Below are 17,192 nucleotides of genomic sequence, written 5' to 3'. Positions count from 1 at the left end.
ACAGGATTCATCAAGGATTTTTGGTCTCGACAAGATAATCACCATGTGCTTCCCATTATATGCAGTTTGCTTTGTCATCCATCTACAAGATATGCTTAAGCAACACAAGACACACTTGATCTGGGAAAGAAAATTGATACAAGTGGAAATGATTTAGAAAGGCAACTGAAGAACACAGTATAGCATTCTCAAGCAGAATAAAAATCTTTTCTCCTAAGGTGGTCTTGGTTTCTCATTAACTTACCTAAATAGCAGGAATACTGCTGATTAGCCCTTTTCATATTACTGAATTATTTACAGATTGGTTCTTGGAACATAACCCAGTTGTCATCTCAAGTTGCCAACAGCCAAAACATGAATTCTGCCTAATGAATAACCGTTGTTATTCCTGGTTTAACTTGGCCCCTCACTGAGGGGAGGGATAAACAGATTTTAGTCTATGCCTAGACTCCAGTGTCTTTTGAACAGCCTAGAAAAATATTACCTAGAGGTAATCATGGTTTTACTTGGATTCTATACCAATGCATCTGATAGTGAGGCCTGGGAGCCTGTAACCAAGAAGTCCTCAAGCTATGGGTGTATCAATCACTAGAGTTACCCAGTACCACCTTCCTTTCTTAGATGATTATGAACCCCCAAGAGCAGGACCATCTTTATATCCCTAGTCATGTTTATATTCCTAGCATCTAACAGACTGCCTGGCCCATAATAATGTTTGATGAACAAATGAAGGAGTTGTAAGCATTTCTACCACTGGCAACCCATCCTTCACAGAAATCTTACTGAACTGGACCCTCAAAGCCCCTGCAAGCCATTCGACTTTCTTTTCATCTTGGCCTACTGACCTTGTCCTGTAGTTCTCGGAGGAGAAATGAAACCGGCTGTCCATGGAGACATCCAGATGAAGTGGTGAGGGGTGTATTGATGTCAGCGTGGGCATCAACCCAGATCACACAAAGGTCTGGGCAGTGCCGGGCGTGGCCACTGATGGTACCAATTGCCAAGCTGTAAAGAACAAATATAGATGACCCTTGAACAACAGGTTTGAACTACATGGATTTCTTTCAATAAATACCTGTTACTGTTTGTTTTGTTAAACATCCTTACCTCAGGGTCTTTTTTCCATTGATTTTCCAGAGAGTAGAAGGGAGGGGGTGGGGGAGAGAGAGAGACACATGGATTGGTTGCCTTCCGCATGTGCCCCAACCAGGGCCAGGGATCAAGTCTGCAACTGAGGCATGTGCCCTTGACCAGAATCAAACCCAAGACCCTTCAGTCCACGGGTCGACGCTCTAACCACTGAAACAAACAGGCCAGGGCAAATAAATACCATAACTATTTTCAATCCACGATTGGAAATCTGGATGCAGAGGGTCAACTATATGCATTGATCTATACCATTTTAGATAAGGGACTTGAGTATCCACTGATTTTGGTATTGGCGGGAGGGACTTGGAGCCAATCCTTTGCAGATACCAAGGGACAACTTAAGTTTTTGGTGAGTCAAACGTCGTATTTGGATTTTCAACTGTGCAGGGGGGCTGGTGCCCTTAACCCCTGAGTTGTTCAAGGGTCACCAGTCTCCAGTAATTTTCAAGGCCCTCTGCTTGGCAAACATCACCAATAACAAATATCAGCCAATGCAGCTCATACTTTGTCCTCGGGGCAAAGTCAGGGCCCCAGACTAAAGCAGGATTTGGATGAGACAGAATCTACAGGGCTGAGGTTAAGTGAGTTGGATAGGGAGAAATGGAAGGCTCTAAACGTTCAAAGCTGACCACTGGTTATCCCCTGCAGTGTGACAGACTGCCCCAAATCCCTAAAATTTGATCCATTAGCCTTGACCCAGAAAGGGACCTTAATTTGTTCAAGAAGGAAATCCAGTTAAAGGATGTGGTCTATATGTAACAATTCATAAATGCCTCTTTAAGGGAAACCAGGGAGATCTAATCACTTTCAAAGAAATAGTTACATTAACTTTTTAAGGGTAAAAGCCTTATAGCTTTAAAAATAAGTGATACTTTCTAAAATGAAAAATCAAAGTTAAGTCTTTAAAGTAACAGAGCAACCCAATTAAAGACCTCTTTTAGAGCACTGAATAAAATACAAGTTTATTTGCCTGTTATATACATTAGTATAACATTCAAATATTGTTTCTGTTTTTGCCTTTCCTTATCCTTGGTATCTTCTTACATTAGCCCACTGTCCTGTCTCAGCTGTAAAAATATAGCGGATGAAATAGTGGTTGGAAAGCTTCCCATCTTCTGTAACCAAAGAATTTGACATAGATGGGAAATGCAACTTAAGCATCTTAGGAACTAACTGCAGTCATCCTTGGTCAGGATAGCATGTGATAGCATTTTAACCTGCATGCCCCACACAGGGCCTTTTTGAGGAATAGCATGGTCTAGTGCTAAAAGCAGTGGATTAAGTCAGAATGCTGTGTTGTTCCCCTCCTCCACCCCCCAGGAAGAGGTGTATGATCTAGGATAAGTCATCTAATTTCTCTAGACTTCACTTTCCTTTTCTAAAAGGCAGGGATACTGCCCTAACCGGTTTGGCTCAGTGGATAGAGCTTCGGCCTGCAGACTGAAGGGTCCCAGGTTCGATTCTGGTCAAGGGCATGTACCTTGGTTGCGGGCACATCCCCAGTAGGGGGTGTGCAGGAGGCAGCTGATCGATGTTTCTCTCTCATCGATGTTTCTAACTCTCTATCCCTTTCCCTTCCTCTCTGTAAAAAATAAAAATATATTAAAAAATAAAAATAAAAGGCAGGGATACTAATCTCAGTTTGTTTAAGTCAGAGTTGGTTTAATGATTAAGTCCATACTGTATGTTGTATATAAAAGGAGCAGAGTGACCCTAAAATTTCCTAGTCCTCGCTCTGGCCTGTGTTGCTCAGTTGTTAGAGGGTCAGAGCATCGGCCTTGTGCACCAAAGGGTCTCAGGTTCCATTCCTGGTCAAGGGCACATACCTGGGTTGCAGGTTCGATCCCCCGCCCCCGCCTGCCCTGCCCCCATCAGGATGCATGCAGGAGGCTACCAATTGATGAGTCTCTCTCACATTCATGCCCTACCCCCCCCACTCCCCCCCCCCCCGGTTCCTCCCTCCTTCCCTAAAAGTCAGTGGAAAAATATAAAATATCCTGGGGAATAACAAATGATTATCTGAGAATATATATGCAGTGCTTAATACTCCTAGTACTTTAATACCAACATTTTTTTTTCTAACAAAAACTTTCATTTCTTAGCTCCCCTGTGAAATCTGACTACTCTAGTCCAGACTGATCTCTGAAATTCTGTAGAATTTAATTTCTTTCATTCCATGCGTACTTTTTTCATCTAGGCCCAATAGGTCACAAGTTTCCCACAATCCCTTGAGAACACATCAGAACAGTGTTCAATACAGTACATGCTGATTCACTAAGAGAGGAAGAATCTATTGTGTCAGTCACCTAGGGTCAGTTACTGTGGAGATAGAGAATGCATTCATATGACAAGTGGGGAATTTGGAACAAACCTATGAGTAGAAATGCTTAAAAAAAAAAGACCCAAAAAGTCCAGCCTATCCTTCCAATCCTCCCAATAGCCAAATGAAAGTTGTAAGACAGTTTCTTAAGAAAGCTTTCTAAGAGATAAGCATGAAACACTGGACTGTGTCTAAAAGCTTTGCTTAGTTTACTTCTGAACTTGTCCTACTATATAAAAAAACTACATGTGCCTCCAGCAGCTCATAATCTTCGACATCAAAATGCTATTATGGCCCTAGCTGGTTTTGCTCAGTGGATAGAGCGTCAGCCTGAGGACTTGATTCCGGGTTTGATTCCGGTCAAGGGCAGGTACCTTGGTTGCGTGCTTGATCCCCAGCCCTGGTCAGGGCATGTGGCCTGGTCAGGGCATGCGTGGGAGGCAACCAATCAATGGGTCTCTCTCACATTGATGTTTCTCTCTCTCTGTCTCTCCTCCTCTCTTCACTCTCTCTAAAAATAAATGGAAAAAAATATCCTTGGGTGAGGATTCACACAAAAAAATAAATAAAAATAAATAAATAAATGTTTATTTTTAAAAAATGCTGTTATGCATTAACTTTAAAAGTCAGCCAGATTTTCCCCCAGGAAAACGGGTTTCTTTAGGAACAACAGAATTGTAACCCCGAACATGTAACTGTGGCTGACCACATGCAAGTTTACTAAAACAAAGGAGAGGGAATTCTTTTATAGAGGGGGAAAGAAGTTGGGAGGGCTGTTACAAAGAGTTCCTCCTGCTGTGCTTCAAGATCAACTGATAGGGCATGACACCTTTTACTTCTGGCCTATTTCATATGAGTTTCTGCTTATTAATTTTTTTCCAAAAATTCTGAAGGGTAGTTTACTCAGGAAACTGAGGCAAGCTAATTGATTAGTCCAAAACACCATGCAATGTAGCCCCACCACCACCACTGGCTCCCAACTTACCTGTGGTCTCCTCCCACTGTGACACAGCTGTAGCCACCTGATACTGCTCTACTAACTACCTCAGCCAGTTCCTGGTTGGCGAGGCCCACCGAGCGAGGATTTGCTATCAGGTTGTTGTACAGATCATCTTTGGGGACTGGAGTGAAACTCAAATCTCCAAAGTCCTTTAGGTGGCAGCCTAGAAACAAGTGGAGGATGATAAGATTAATTGGAAATGGTATTCCAACTCTTCCTGGCCTGGGCCACAAATAATAACTTGTGACAAAGTACACAACCTCATTTTGTCTCAGTAAAATTCAAAATGTAACATGACTGTCAGGATGACCTCCTAGCAATCCTGTGGGGTAGATTCCATCAGGAACACCATTTTGCAGATGAAGAAGAGGTTTTGGAAAGTGAAACCCAGAAATGTTAACTGACATTAACAATCACGAAATTTGGAGCAATTAAACCTCTATTCCAGAGTTATAGCATGGAAGTAAAATGCCAACAGGATTTAAAGAAAGTGAATTTAGGACAAGAATGCACATACAGAAATTTTCACATTATAAACTAGGTCTCGCCCTGACCGGTTTGGCTCAGTGGATAGAGCGTCAGCCTGCGGACTGAAGGGTCCCAGGTTCGATTCCGGCCAAGGGCATGTACCTTGGTTTCGGGCATATCCCCAGTAGGGGGTGTGCAAGAGGCAGCTGATCGATGTTTCTCTCTCATCGATGTTTCTAACTCTCTATCCCTCTCCCTTCCTCTCTGTAAAAAAAAAAAAAAAAAAATCAATTAAAAAAATTCAACAAAATATATTTTAAAAATATATATAAATAAATAAAAAATAAACTAGGTCTCAAGGTCACACAGCTGCTAAGTGCCAGAATCAGGAACAAATCCAGGCCATCTGTTCCCAAAGTTTGTATTCTTGAGTATGCAGTTGTATCCCAAAGAGTCCCCCTTTAATCTATATAATAAAAGCCTAAGCAACCCTTACGGCGCAACGACCAGAACGACCAGTTGCTATGATGTGCACTGACCACCAGGGGGCAGACACTCAATGCAGGAGCTGCCCCCTGGTGGTCAGTGTGCTCCCACAGGGGGAGCACCGCTCAGCCAGAAGCCGGGCTCAGGGCTGGCGAGCGCAGCGGCAGTGGCAGGAGCCTCTTCTGCCTCCGCGGCAGTGCTAAGGAGCAGCGAGCTGAGCAGTAAGGAGCAGCGAGCAGGCAGGTGGTAAGGAGCGAGGGCTCCTGGACTATGAGAGGGGGTAGGCCTGGCTGAGGGACCCCTCCACCCTCAGTGCATGAATTTCATGCACCGGGCTTCTAGTACAGTGGTTCCCAAACTTATTTGGCCTACCACCCCCTTTCCAGAAAAAATATTACTCAGCCCCTGGAAATTAATTTTTTTAAAATTTTAATAGCAGTTACTCATCGCCCCCAAATGCACCTGTGGCCATCTCCGCCCCCCTGGATCACTGCAGCGCCCACTGGGGGGCGGTAGCGCCCACTTTGGGAATCACTGCTCTAGTATATATATTGATTTCAGAGAGGAAGGGAGAGGGAGAGAGAGACAAACATCAATGATGAGAATCATGGATCGGCTGTCTCTTGCATGCCCCCTACTGGGGATCGAGCCCACAACCTGGACATGTGTCCTTGACCGGAATCGAACCTGGGACCCTTCGGTCGGTAGGCCGATGCTCTATCCACTGAGCCAAACCAGCTAGGGCCCAAAGAGTCCCTCTTGATTGCACCACTTTAAGAACTAGACAGTCCTCTCTGAAGAACCAACAAGATAGTGGACATGGAGCTGGAGCAGAAGCAAACCTTCCACGGTGTGCACCTTGACCAGCTGCTGGTCATGGCCTCCTAGCAGCTGTCACCGTGACACAGCTGCACAGCGCCTGGCAGCAGAGGCCGAAGCAGCATTTGAAGCCCCTGTACAAAGCCAACCAAGAGAGAGAAGCAAAGGTGAAGACACCTGCAGGACAGATCATCCTGCAGGAGACAGTGGACAGCATGGTGGGTGTCTCCAATGGCAAGACCTTCACCCAGGTGGGAATCCAGCCCAAGATGATTGGCACTACCTGGGCGAGTTCTGCATTGCCTACAAAGCCCATGAAGCAAGGCTGGCCTGGCACTGGAGACACCCACTCCTGCTTCATCCCCCTCAAGTAACTTGTTCAGCCAATGAAGGCACTGACTTCTCTTTAAAAAAATAAATAAACAAAAAAAGAACTAGTGATATATTCTGACAATAAGCTGTAACATTTCCCCACTAAGGTTTCACATATTTCAAAGAACTGGGATACTGGTCACTACACATTAATTTTTATCTTTGGTGTAAATACTAGTCTTTCCGTCTTAGCCATGTTTAGGATGAGGACTAAATAATCCAACTCTGCCGAAACCGGTTTGGCTCAGTAGAGAACAGAACGTTACCATAGATTGTATCCTTAAGGTCCTACTTCTTAAACTGAAGTACACATATGTTGGGGGAGGAGGGGAAGTGGTCACAGGATAGACATCTTTTTTCTTTTTTTAAATATATTTTTATTGATTTCAGAGAGGAAGGGAGAGGCAGAGAGAGATAGAAACATCAGATGAGAGAGAATCATTGATCAGCTGCTTCCTGCACATCCCCTACTGTGGATCAAGCCCACAACAAGGGCATGTGCCCTGATCGGGAATCGAACCATGATCTCCTGGTTCATATAGGTTGATGCTCAACCACGAGCCACACTGGCTTGGCAGGACAGACATCTTAATATTTGCAGAAATTTGTGTTAAAGATTTGGATTGAGATCAGCATGGACCCATCTTTAATTTGTACAATTTTGGATATTGCTTGAATCCAAAGCCAAACTATTGATAAATGTAAAAATTTGAGCAGCAGTGGCCTGTAACTCCAGCTTAACAGTGATCTGAAATATAAGATCAACCAAGGGATCACCACTAAAAGGGATACTGGAAGCAAAACAGAAAACCTTATCCTATTTTCAATTAAAGGTAAGATGCACCTTCAGCTAGAATTCTGTGTATCTTTGGTCACTGAATTTAAAAAAATAATTATTTAAAAGGCCTAGAACTAGAGATGATCTGTACAACTAAATAGAAGAAAGGGGGAAGGTGTTGAAGTAGGAGAAGAAAAATATGATAACAGGTCAAAGACATTGGAAACCTAGAGAAAAAAAAAAGACCAAATAAAACATCTATAAAAATCTTTAAAATCAAGGAAAAAAAGCCATGCATAAAGTCATTATGCACTTTACTAAATCTCAAAATATGCAGGACACTTTAGATTTAAGAGAAATGAAGCTTTAACTAACTTTCAAATCAATATCAGGTCTTGCCATTGTTGACAACACAGTCGTGGGACGGGCAGATTTTGAATGGCAGTACCTACACTTGGATGCTTCTACTTCCACATCCTTGTTTATCTCAGCACCTCCTTAAACCGCATCAAGCATTCAGGTTCGTAGTAGGTTTAAGATACCAGGGCATGTCTGGTGTTGTATATGAGGTGTATAATCTAATTAATAATGTTCATATGAAATAACTTTTGAAAACTACTTTTAACTCATTTAATCCTCACATGACCAAGAAGTAGTACATGGACATTAAAGTGATCAACCTGGTGGATAAGTGACAGAACTTGGGAACATTCAAGTCCAACCATGGAATCTAGGATGTAGACTCAGAGAAGTGTGACAGCAAACAGTACTTGACTATTATTTACTTATCAGAAGAACGCTGTGGAAAGCTTACAAAGGAGCCTAAAGAGAATTTGGTGGTCTTATAACAACACTCCAAGGAAGAGAGACTGAATTTCCTAAAAGGATTTTGGCCATTAAGTGTGTAACTCTGTGGAGTTGATTCCTGGATTAACTCACAGGCTGGATGGTCAGTTCTTCATGAGTATGCCACTCCATGTTCTCTGATTGCTTGTTCAGGGAACAGCCCTCTGGTTATTTACTTAGTTCCCCAGTTGCCCTCATATAAGCAAGAGGGCTTCCTGACAGTGGATCCTGAAAGGCTGTTGCTCACCACAATTACGCATACGCATTTGAGGTTATACATCATGGTTAGCATGAATCTCTGGGTCTGAGAGCCTGCTAAGCTCTGCACATAGCAAGAGTTCTGTTCATGGATGGTCAGACCCCCCGAAGGGATTAATGTCTTGAGAGGCCCTACCTGAGTGGCCTACCCTATATGACTCCCAACTCTGCTCTTTCATTTCCACAATAAGTTCCAGGTAAGAACTAGGGAAAATGAGTGCTAGATGAGTGAAAGGAAATTCAGTGACAATTGGGGTGGTCAAGGAATGACTCCTACAACAAGTAAAGTTAGTACCAGCACTATTTTGCTAACTTCCGTTGTTTTCTTTCCTTACTGGCAATAGAAATTTTTTGTAAATTGTTAAGGAAGTGCCTATGGGTGACAGTCTCCTATCCCACTCTCTAGGCTTGACTACTCTATCCGGGCAGACCTTTATGCAAAACATAATCTGTACCATTCTTTATTTTATTTTGTGTACTATTCTTTTAAATCAAGTTGTTAGAGTAGGCTAAACTGCTGTAATGAACCCTCCCCAAAATAATGGCTCAAACACAGTAAATTGGTTTCTTGCTCATTTAACATCCAGGTAGATATTCTAGGTCAGCAGGAGGCTTTCCTTCACGCAGTGATTCAGAGACCAGGCTTCTTTCGCTTATGGCTCTGCCACGCCTAGGGTCCCAGGTTCAAGGCAGTGGGAGAGGAATAAAACATTGAGAAGGCACACCTTTACGTTTAAAGGCCCTGGTCTAGAAGTGACACATCACTCCTGCTCACATGGCATTAGCCAGCAAGTACAGGTCTAAGCCATGTCCAGAAGATGATGAGAATGGATTTGGGCAGACAGCAAAATGAGTTCTTTTAAATTCTATTGCCATACCTTTTTGTTTTTTAAATATTTTTATTTATTTTTTTAGAGAGAGAGGAAGGGAGGAGACAGAGAGACATTGATGTGAGAGAGAAACATCAATCGGCTGCCTCCTGCACACCACTACCAACACCTCCTCCTGGGGATAGAGCCCGTAACCTAGACATGTGCCTTGACAGGGAATTGAACCAGCAACCTTTCAGTGCATGGGATGATACTCAACCAACTGAGCCACACCTGCCTGAGCAGCGGCCATAGTCTTTAATAATTAAGAACTCAAATACTAAAGCTTATGTTGTGGATACTAACTATGGTAATCCTAACTACTCTAATCATTGCAGAGCTGAATCAGTGAATATACTATGCCATCCTGCAATAGCCTCTTAGGAGCTTTCTCCTCTAACACCTACTGTTCCCATAGCATTGTAGCACCCAAAGGACTAGTGGAGTAGAGCACAGCATTGGTTTCTAAAGATGAACAAGGGCCTGAAAGAAGAACTGTACATTCCATGTTTGGAAAACAGTTAAGCAATTTAATAGAAATGAGAAGTTTACATATTGGAGCAATGCAATATGAGGTTGTAGAGAACATGATTTGCAACCCACAGGCCAGAGTTTCTGAGAAGTGGGGAGGCTGATGGGAAGTTATTTTTTTGTAAGAGCCCGGTGAACTGAGTAATAATGAAGCTATGACTTTATCAGGGTGCTGTGGCAAATCTAGTTTAAAAGGCACAAGAAATGGTCTCACTAATTTTTTTTAAAATCCTCACATAAGGATATTTTTCCCAGTGATTTTTAGAGAGAGTGGGAGGGAGAGGGAGAGATAGAGAGAAACACTGATGTGAGAAAGACACATTGGTTGCCTCTCACATGCCCCTGACCAGGGCTGGAAGCCTGCAACTGAGGTGTGTGCCCTTGATGGGAATTGAACCGGGGACCCTTAAGTCTGCAGGCTGACGCCTTATCCACTGAAGCCAGGGCTCTTCTCATTAATTTTTAAAGAATCTTAGAGTAATAGTGAAAAGAGCAAATATTATAAATATGGAAGGAATGTCTGCCTGTCATGCTTGGGGGAGCTGTCCCTTTCTTAAACTATTTTTGTGCTTCAGGTCAACTCATCTGCAGATCTAGATCAGATGAGACATAATGTTTTGTTGTTAACCCTCACCAGAGGATAGACAGACAGACAGACATCGATGTGAGAGAGAGACATCAATTGGGTGCCTCCCGAATGTGCCTTGACTAGGGCTGGGGATTGAACCCATGATCCTTTGATGTGTGGGCCGACACTGTAATCACTGGACAAAACCCACCATGGCAAGACAATGTGTGTTGTTGTTTTTTTAAGACAAAATGTTTTATTATTGCTCTTTCCTCTCTTATAAGAAGGCACTGTAGGACAGAATGAACCTGAAACTGCAAGGAAGCTCGTATGACAAACAGATTTGGAACCAACTTGAACGGGCTCTGCTGTTTGACATGCAGTGACAAGCAAAGCTCTGCACAGACTGACAGCCTCAGTGCTCCTCTCCCAGTGCCGGTTATAAAACATACGCCTAATACTATTAAGATCTTTTAGCCCAGGTGTCACCTTTGGCCCTGATAAACATCTCCAGGCTCCACTGGAGTGAAACGAGAACACAAGTGCATCAACAGAATGATGCAACCATCTGCTAGGGAAGAAATCAAAACAGCCCTACCTGACCTTAGCAGTGTCTGCAGACAGCACTTCTATTTAGGGTCCTGATCACTAGGGAATCCCTGCGAGAAGCCAGGGACAGGAAAGGAGAAAAAGGAGTATAAGAATCTGCCTCCACACTCCACACTCTGCTAGCTGCTTTACAGGTAGCTGCTAATCTTCACACCCTCATGGGTTTCACATACTTCAGAGGGAGAAATTCAGCAGTTAAACAGCTCCAACTGTTCAGAGCCAGCCTGAGTCACCCTTTGGATGGAGACTCATAGAAGACAATGTTACAAGTGAGCAGGCATTTGTCAACAGCATCAAGGTAACTCATTTTCCTCCTGCTGACTTCCACTCATGGGGAACTCCAGCTGCTCCCAAGGCTCCCAGCAAGTGGAGAGAGATGGGCTGACGGGATAATCCACCGAGCGCCATGGGCAGAATAGTGGATTTGGAGGAAAGCTCAGGGCCCAACAGTGTGCAGTTTTTTGTTTTTTTTCAGGCTGTGCCTGAAATAGAATAGAGTGTTTATGACTTGTCAGGAATAACAAGTCAGTAAAACCTGGAGAAAAACAAAGATGCTGAGATCTCACTTGGTGCTGAGAGAGTACTAATCCTAATGGCTTTTACAATTACAGACTCAAACACTCTGTAAGGCAGACCTAGCTCCATGCAAAGGGAATTCTAGCATTTTAAAGGACTGCTCCTGCTAATTCTTAGAACCCCAAAGCTGTGCCTGGAAAACCAGTTCATTGAAAACAAAGCTGCCGTGTTACTGGAGGCGGTCTAGGGAGTGCCACAGGTCCTTCAGTCCATTTGAAGTAAGCAAAATGGCTCTTATCCCTAAAATGTGATCTGGGTAAAATAACTTTTGAAGAGACTGTTATTTAAGGTAAACTCATTTGGTTTCCACCAATAAAATGAAAAAGTCTAAATTTTATTTGGTTCATTTAACTCCCTAAGGCTGTACAGTCATGAAGTATGTGCTGGGGTATCTAAAAATCAGTTCTTTGCCCAGCCCGTGTGGCTCAGTGGTTGAGCACTGACCTATGAATGAGGAGGTCACAGTTTAATTCCCCGGTCAGGGCACATGCCTGGGTTTCGGGCTCAATTCCCATTGGGGGATGTGCAGGAGGCAGCCAGTCAGTGATTCTCATCAATGATATTTCTTTTCTTTTCTTTCCTTTTTTCTTTTCTTCCTTCTCTCTCTCTCTCTTTCTCTCTCTCTCTCTCTCTTCCTCTCTAAAATCAATAAAAAATATATTTCTTCCTCTCTAAAATCAATAAAAAATATATTTTATATATATATATATATATATATATATATATATATATATATATATATTAGTTGAATATCAACTCTTTGCTTCCTCAGGCCCACTCTCCAAAATGTTTGGTAAGTTTAGGAAAGAGGTCATATCATGCACCGTTCTTGGCAAGACTCCAACCAGCACTCTCAACATCTCCTTCCTCCCCACTCTGCTCTCCTGTTGTCTCTGCAACAGCTAGGTGCTGTCAGACACAGAGAAGACCACCGTGGCAGGGAGAGTGGTACTGAGAGCTCCAGTGACAAACAGATTTGGAACCAACGTGAAAAGGCTCTCATGTTTGTCTTGCAAAAAAAGCAAAGCTCTGTACAGATGACAGCCTCATTGCTTCCCTCCTAGTGCTGGCAATAAAAATACACTGAATATTATTAAGACCTTTCAGACCCAGATGTCACCTTTGGCCTTGATAAGAAGGTGACCCTGGGCATCCTGGCCAGTGATTTCGGACATGTCCATCTAACATATACCACAGTTAAGATCAACTGATACAAACATGGTGTTAATAAATGCCTTTGCATAAATGTGATTCTTGATTAAAAAAATAAACTTGAAAACTTGGCTGCAGACATGTAACTGAGATGACTTGCAACACCATTTAGGTTTCCTGATAATTGCTTCTCCAGCTACATCTGTCCTTCTTTCCTGAGGAGAACAGAGAGTACCACTGTCTGAAGATAGGCTTAATAACGTATGCTGCTATGAACCAAACTCATGGCAACCGTCTGAACACCTGTAGGTCATAGTGAGTCAGCTCAGTCTTCTGCAGACTGTCAGCTGACGGCACCCTAGCAGCCTGGTTCCAGCGCAGGCAGGATGGGGGTAAGAGGAGGGTTCCTTTGGCTTCCTAAGTCACTACAACAAAACCAATTTCCCTCATTCGGGATAAGACTGATGAGCGTCACTGCAAAATGATCTGCTGACAAACTTCAAGCTATTCCAATATCTAATAACCACAGGAAGAGGGAGCGAGAATCCTGGGGATAAAGTACTGCTCTTCAGAATGTGATCCTTTTTAAATTCTTGATACTTCACCTTGTTCCAGAAAGGATTTAAAGGGAGATGCATCAGGCTAGTGACTATGGCTCTACCAGTTAACAGTCCAGATGTGGAGCTCTTTGCCTCAGACCCTGGGCTAGCATCCTGATGTGTGTGCTCCAAGAACCTCAAATTGGAACGCATTCCATACTACTCTGGGCTGAGAGCAGAGTGCTGCAACATCACCTCTTGCCCATCTCACCACAGTGGGTCCAATGTCACACGAGATGCAAAGGAAAAATTCCTGGCCCGTAACCTCTTAGAAGAGTCAAGATGTCCAACCAAGTACAGTTTCTAAGCTTGTCCTACCTCAAGGACAAGGCTTGCTTAGGGCAAAAATAAACCTTGTTATAGTTGTTACAAGGATTAAATAAGAAAAAGCCCATACATGCCAAGAATTACGTTCAGTTTAACTGGATGAGGCATCTTTGTGGTCTTCCTCCTGCAGGGGAAGAAAACGTTTCCTTTCTTCCCTTCTAGGTTCTCTGTCTGGTTAAATCAACTCCCCTAGACCAGTGGTCGGCAAACTCCTTAGTCAACAGAGCCAAATATTAACAGTACAACGATTGAAATTTCTTTTGAGAGCCAAATTTTTTAAAGTTAAACTATATAGGTAGGTACATTGTTATTAACTTAATTAGGGTACTCCTAAGGCTTAGGAAGAGCCATACTCAAGGGGCCAAAGAGCCACATGTGGCTTGCGAGCCTCAGTTTGCTGACCACGACCCTAGACAATTGGAGAAGGGGGTAGGTGACTGGGGCTTCAAAGGGAAAGAAGACAATTCACAGGGAGATGGGAAGACCCAACTTTTGGTAAACAAATGTTTGCCATACTAGGCAGAAATGGAGGACCTTGGACTTTGAACAAACAGGACCTCCCTCCAGCTTGCCACACCTAGCCCATACTCTCTGCAGTTACCTCTGGCGATAACTCTCTTCCTGGACCAGGCCTTCTATCTAAATTCATTTGGGTAGTTAAAGGGGAAGTGAAAAGCTCTTGCTGAGTCTTCTGGGCCTTGACTGACTTTAGCTGAAAGTAACCCACATGCCAAAGAGGCAATTTTGGGGAGGCTTATTCCGAACCCCTTCACTCTCACCCGACCCTTTTTCTTTCCCTTGAAACTGATGGTGTAACCTAAGACTTCCCAAAACATGTTTGTAATATGACTGTCATTTTTAAAGATAGACTTTTGGGTAAGAATTAGAAAACAAATACAGGCCCACTGATTTCTCATGGAAATGGATCCTAAAGAGTCCAGCTCTCTCTACATTCCCTTTAAAAGAATATAAAGGCAAGGCCGAGAAAGGGGCTTAGTAATAAGTCTGACCGAAAGTAACATTACAGCCCAATGGGCTCAGTGGTTGAGCATCAACCTATGAACCAGGAGGTCAGGGTTCGATTCCCGGTCAGGGCACATGCCTGGGTAAAGGCTAGATTCCCAGTGTGGAGCATGCAGGAGGCAGGTGATCAGTGAGTCTCTCTCATCATTGATGTTTCTATCTCTCCCTCTCCCTTTCTCTCTGAAATCAATAAAAATATATCTATTTTAAAAAGTAACATTATAGACATGACCATAAATTCTAACTGGGCAGGTCATGGTGGGTAGTCAGGCACAGGACTATGAAAGGTTTATCTTTGCCTTAAGCAAGCCTTGTCCATTGTTCTTGTGCAACTAGGTTTACATACTTTTGAAATGACAATAATTGTCTTCCCAGACCTTTTCTGTAACCACCCTTGAGGGAGCATATATAATCTTAACTATTGTGTACCTCCATTTCTCCCACTTCATGTAATCTTCCTTACATCCCTCCTTAATCCCCAATGTATAAAAGAAATTGCCAAACTGTCATTCTCCAGAGCATCTGAGCTCTAGCATGTCACCAGTTTGACTCAAATAAACCCTTACAAACAATTTCTACAGGCTTGGACATCTCTGACTTTGAAATTTACTTGGAGTAGTGAGCAGGATTCTGAAGAAGGCCGCGCAGGATCACCCTGTGGACCCAAACCTGGTGCTAGGTACCACATGGCCCCCTTGTGCCCCACCAGCCCCTGCTTTGCATGGGGTGAACGTGGGTAAGTTTTCTCTTGGAATTCTAACTTTAAGTGGCAGGTCCTAACTTTATTTGAGCTGTTCTTATAAAATCCTCGAGGTGGATATGGGTTGAGATAACCCAGGGAAAGGAAAAAAAAAAGTGGGTGACTGCTTTTAATTTGGGCTTTGCTTACTGAACGTCTGAATGAAATCTTTGCTGGTTAAATGAGAGACTGAACTCTCTTTAGCTCTGAAGGAGAAAAGACACTTGCTTCCCCAACCCAATCTTGGATATTCTTAGATGACTAAGGATCTTTGTGAGGTGCCTGAGGAAAAATGTCCTCTAGAGCAGCGGTCGCCAAACTTTCGGACCTCACGGACCACCAGTGGTCCGCAGACCACCGGTTGGCGACCGCTGCTCTAGAGTGTGAAATAGTCTTATTGAAATATCTACCATATCATCTAGAGACCTTGCATGTAAAGGCTGGTTTTCCCTCAAAGTTTGTTCAGACTCTGGAGATCTCAAAGGAAATGAAAATTAATGTGGGGAATCGGCAAGCCTAACCCAGTCAGCCTCCCATTAATACTCCTGCAGGAAGATTGCCGAAATGAGGATCCTTTGATACTTCTCAACTAATCTTTGCACCCAATTAGAAAAAGCCAGCTATAAAATTCGGCAGAATGAATGGAAAGCATATTTAATTGGTCTCTCAAAGATTCAAAAAGAGAATTTAAATAAATGGATCAACCTATGATGTTGTTTAGGTGGCAAACCAATTCTTTTAAGGTATTAAAAATAGCTGTTCTTACTTTAAAAGGGAAAGAACATTTGAAACTTGCTTAACTTGTCAAGGACAGATACAAACTGTGTCTTTTTTGTTGTTTTCTTTTTGTTTTTTGTAAGTTTCTTCTTATCCCAACTGCCAAAACAAAATTTGGATCCAAATTTTTATAAACTAGTGTGTTTTTCCTTAAGGCTAAGGTCTCTGTTTATGTCTATGTATGTCTATGTATGTATGTTGTAAATGTGAGATAATTTTTCTACCTCTCAGTGGTATTGTTAAAATTAATTTAATAAATTAAAATTAACTGGTTTGAAGGCAAGTGGTTGTAAGGATTAGGTATTCTAAAATTCTCAGAAATATAAAAACTCAAATGCTTTTCAAGTTCATGTAATCTAAAGTTAATCCTTTAAAAGTTAGTTTAAATATGTTGGTTTAAGGAGAACAGACATATTTTTTGAGTTATTGATATTAAATATTTTTAACCAGGTTGTACAAAAATAAGTCCATGTTAATAATTAACTTTGAGCCCTAACCGGTTTGGCTCAGTGGATAGAGCGTTGGCCTGCAGACTGAAGGGTCCCAGGTTTGATTCCAGTCAAGGGCATGTACCTTGGTTTTAGGCACATCCCCAGTGGGGGGCATGCAGGAGGCAGCTGATTGATGTTTCTAATTCTCTATCCCTTTCCCTTCCTCTCTTACAATAAAATCAATAAAATATATTTTTTAAAAATTGTAATTTCCTGGTATGTGCTTTAAAAAATAATAATAATAATTAATGTTCACATCTATGAAATATGTTTCCAGAGGTTATAAAGTGTCTTCATAAATTGGCCAAGTTAAAGAATGCTAATTGCTGCCAAAACCGGTTTGGCTCAGTGGATAGAGCGTCGGCCTGCGGACTGAAAGGTCCCAGGTTCGATTCCGGTCAAGGGCATGTACCTGGGTTGCGGGCACATCCCCAG

The 17,192-nt window shown here is 42.7% G+C and overlaps 1 protein-coding gene across 6 annotated transcripts in view; it reads right to left on the bottom strand.

Annotated features, from left to right (window-relative positions):
- ARG2 (arginase 2) overlaps nt 1–17,192 on the bottom strand; it is a 42,135-nt gene that overhangs the window by 5,731 nt on the left and 19,212 nt on the right. For all 6 annotated transcript variants that reach the window (XM_023755846.1, XM_023755848.1, XM_006091000.3 and 3 more), the window contains 2 exons: nt 4,455–4,632; nt 846–1,005 (listed from right to left, as the gene is read on the bottom strand). In XM_023755846.1, the coding sequence (XP_023611614.1) occupies nt 846–1,005; nt 4,455–4,632 (338 nt within the window). The remainder of the gene's footprint in view (nt 1–845; nt 1,006–4,454; nt 4,633–17,192) is intronic.

The sequence above is a fragment of the Myotis lucifugus genome, unplaced genomic scaffold (genome assembly GCF_000147115.1).
Source record: "Myotis lucifugus unplaced genomic scaffold, Myoluc2.0 scaffold_85, whole genome shotgun sequence".
NCBI lineage: Eukaryota > Metazoa > Chordata > Mammalia > Chiroptera > Vespertilionidae > Myotis > Myotis lucifugus.
The sequence above is the reverse complement of the archived record's forward strand: the minus strand, read 5'-3'. Positions and strand labels throughout refer to the sequence as shown.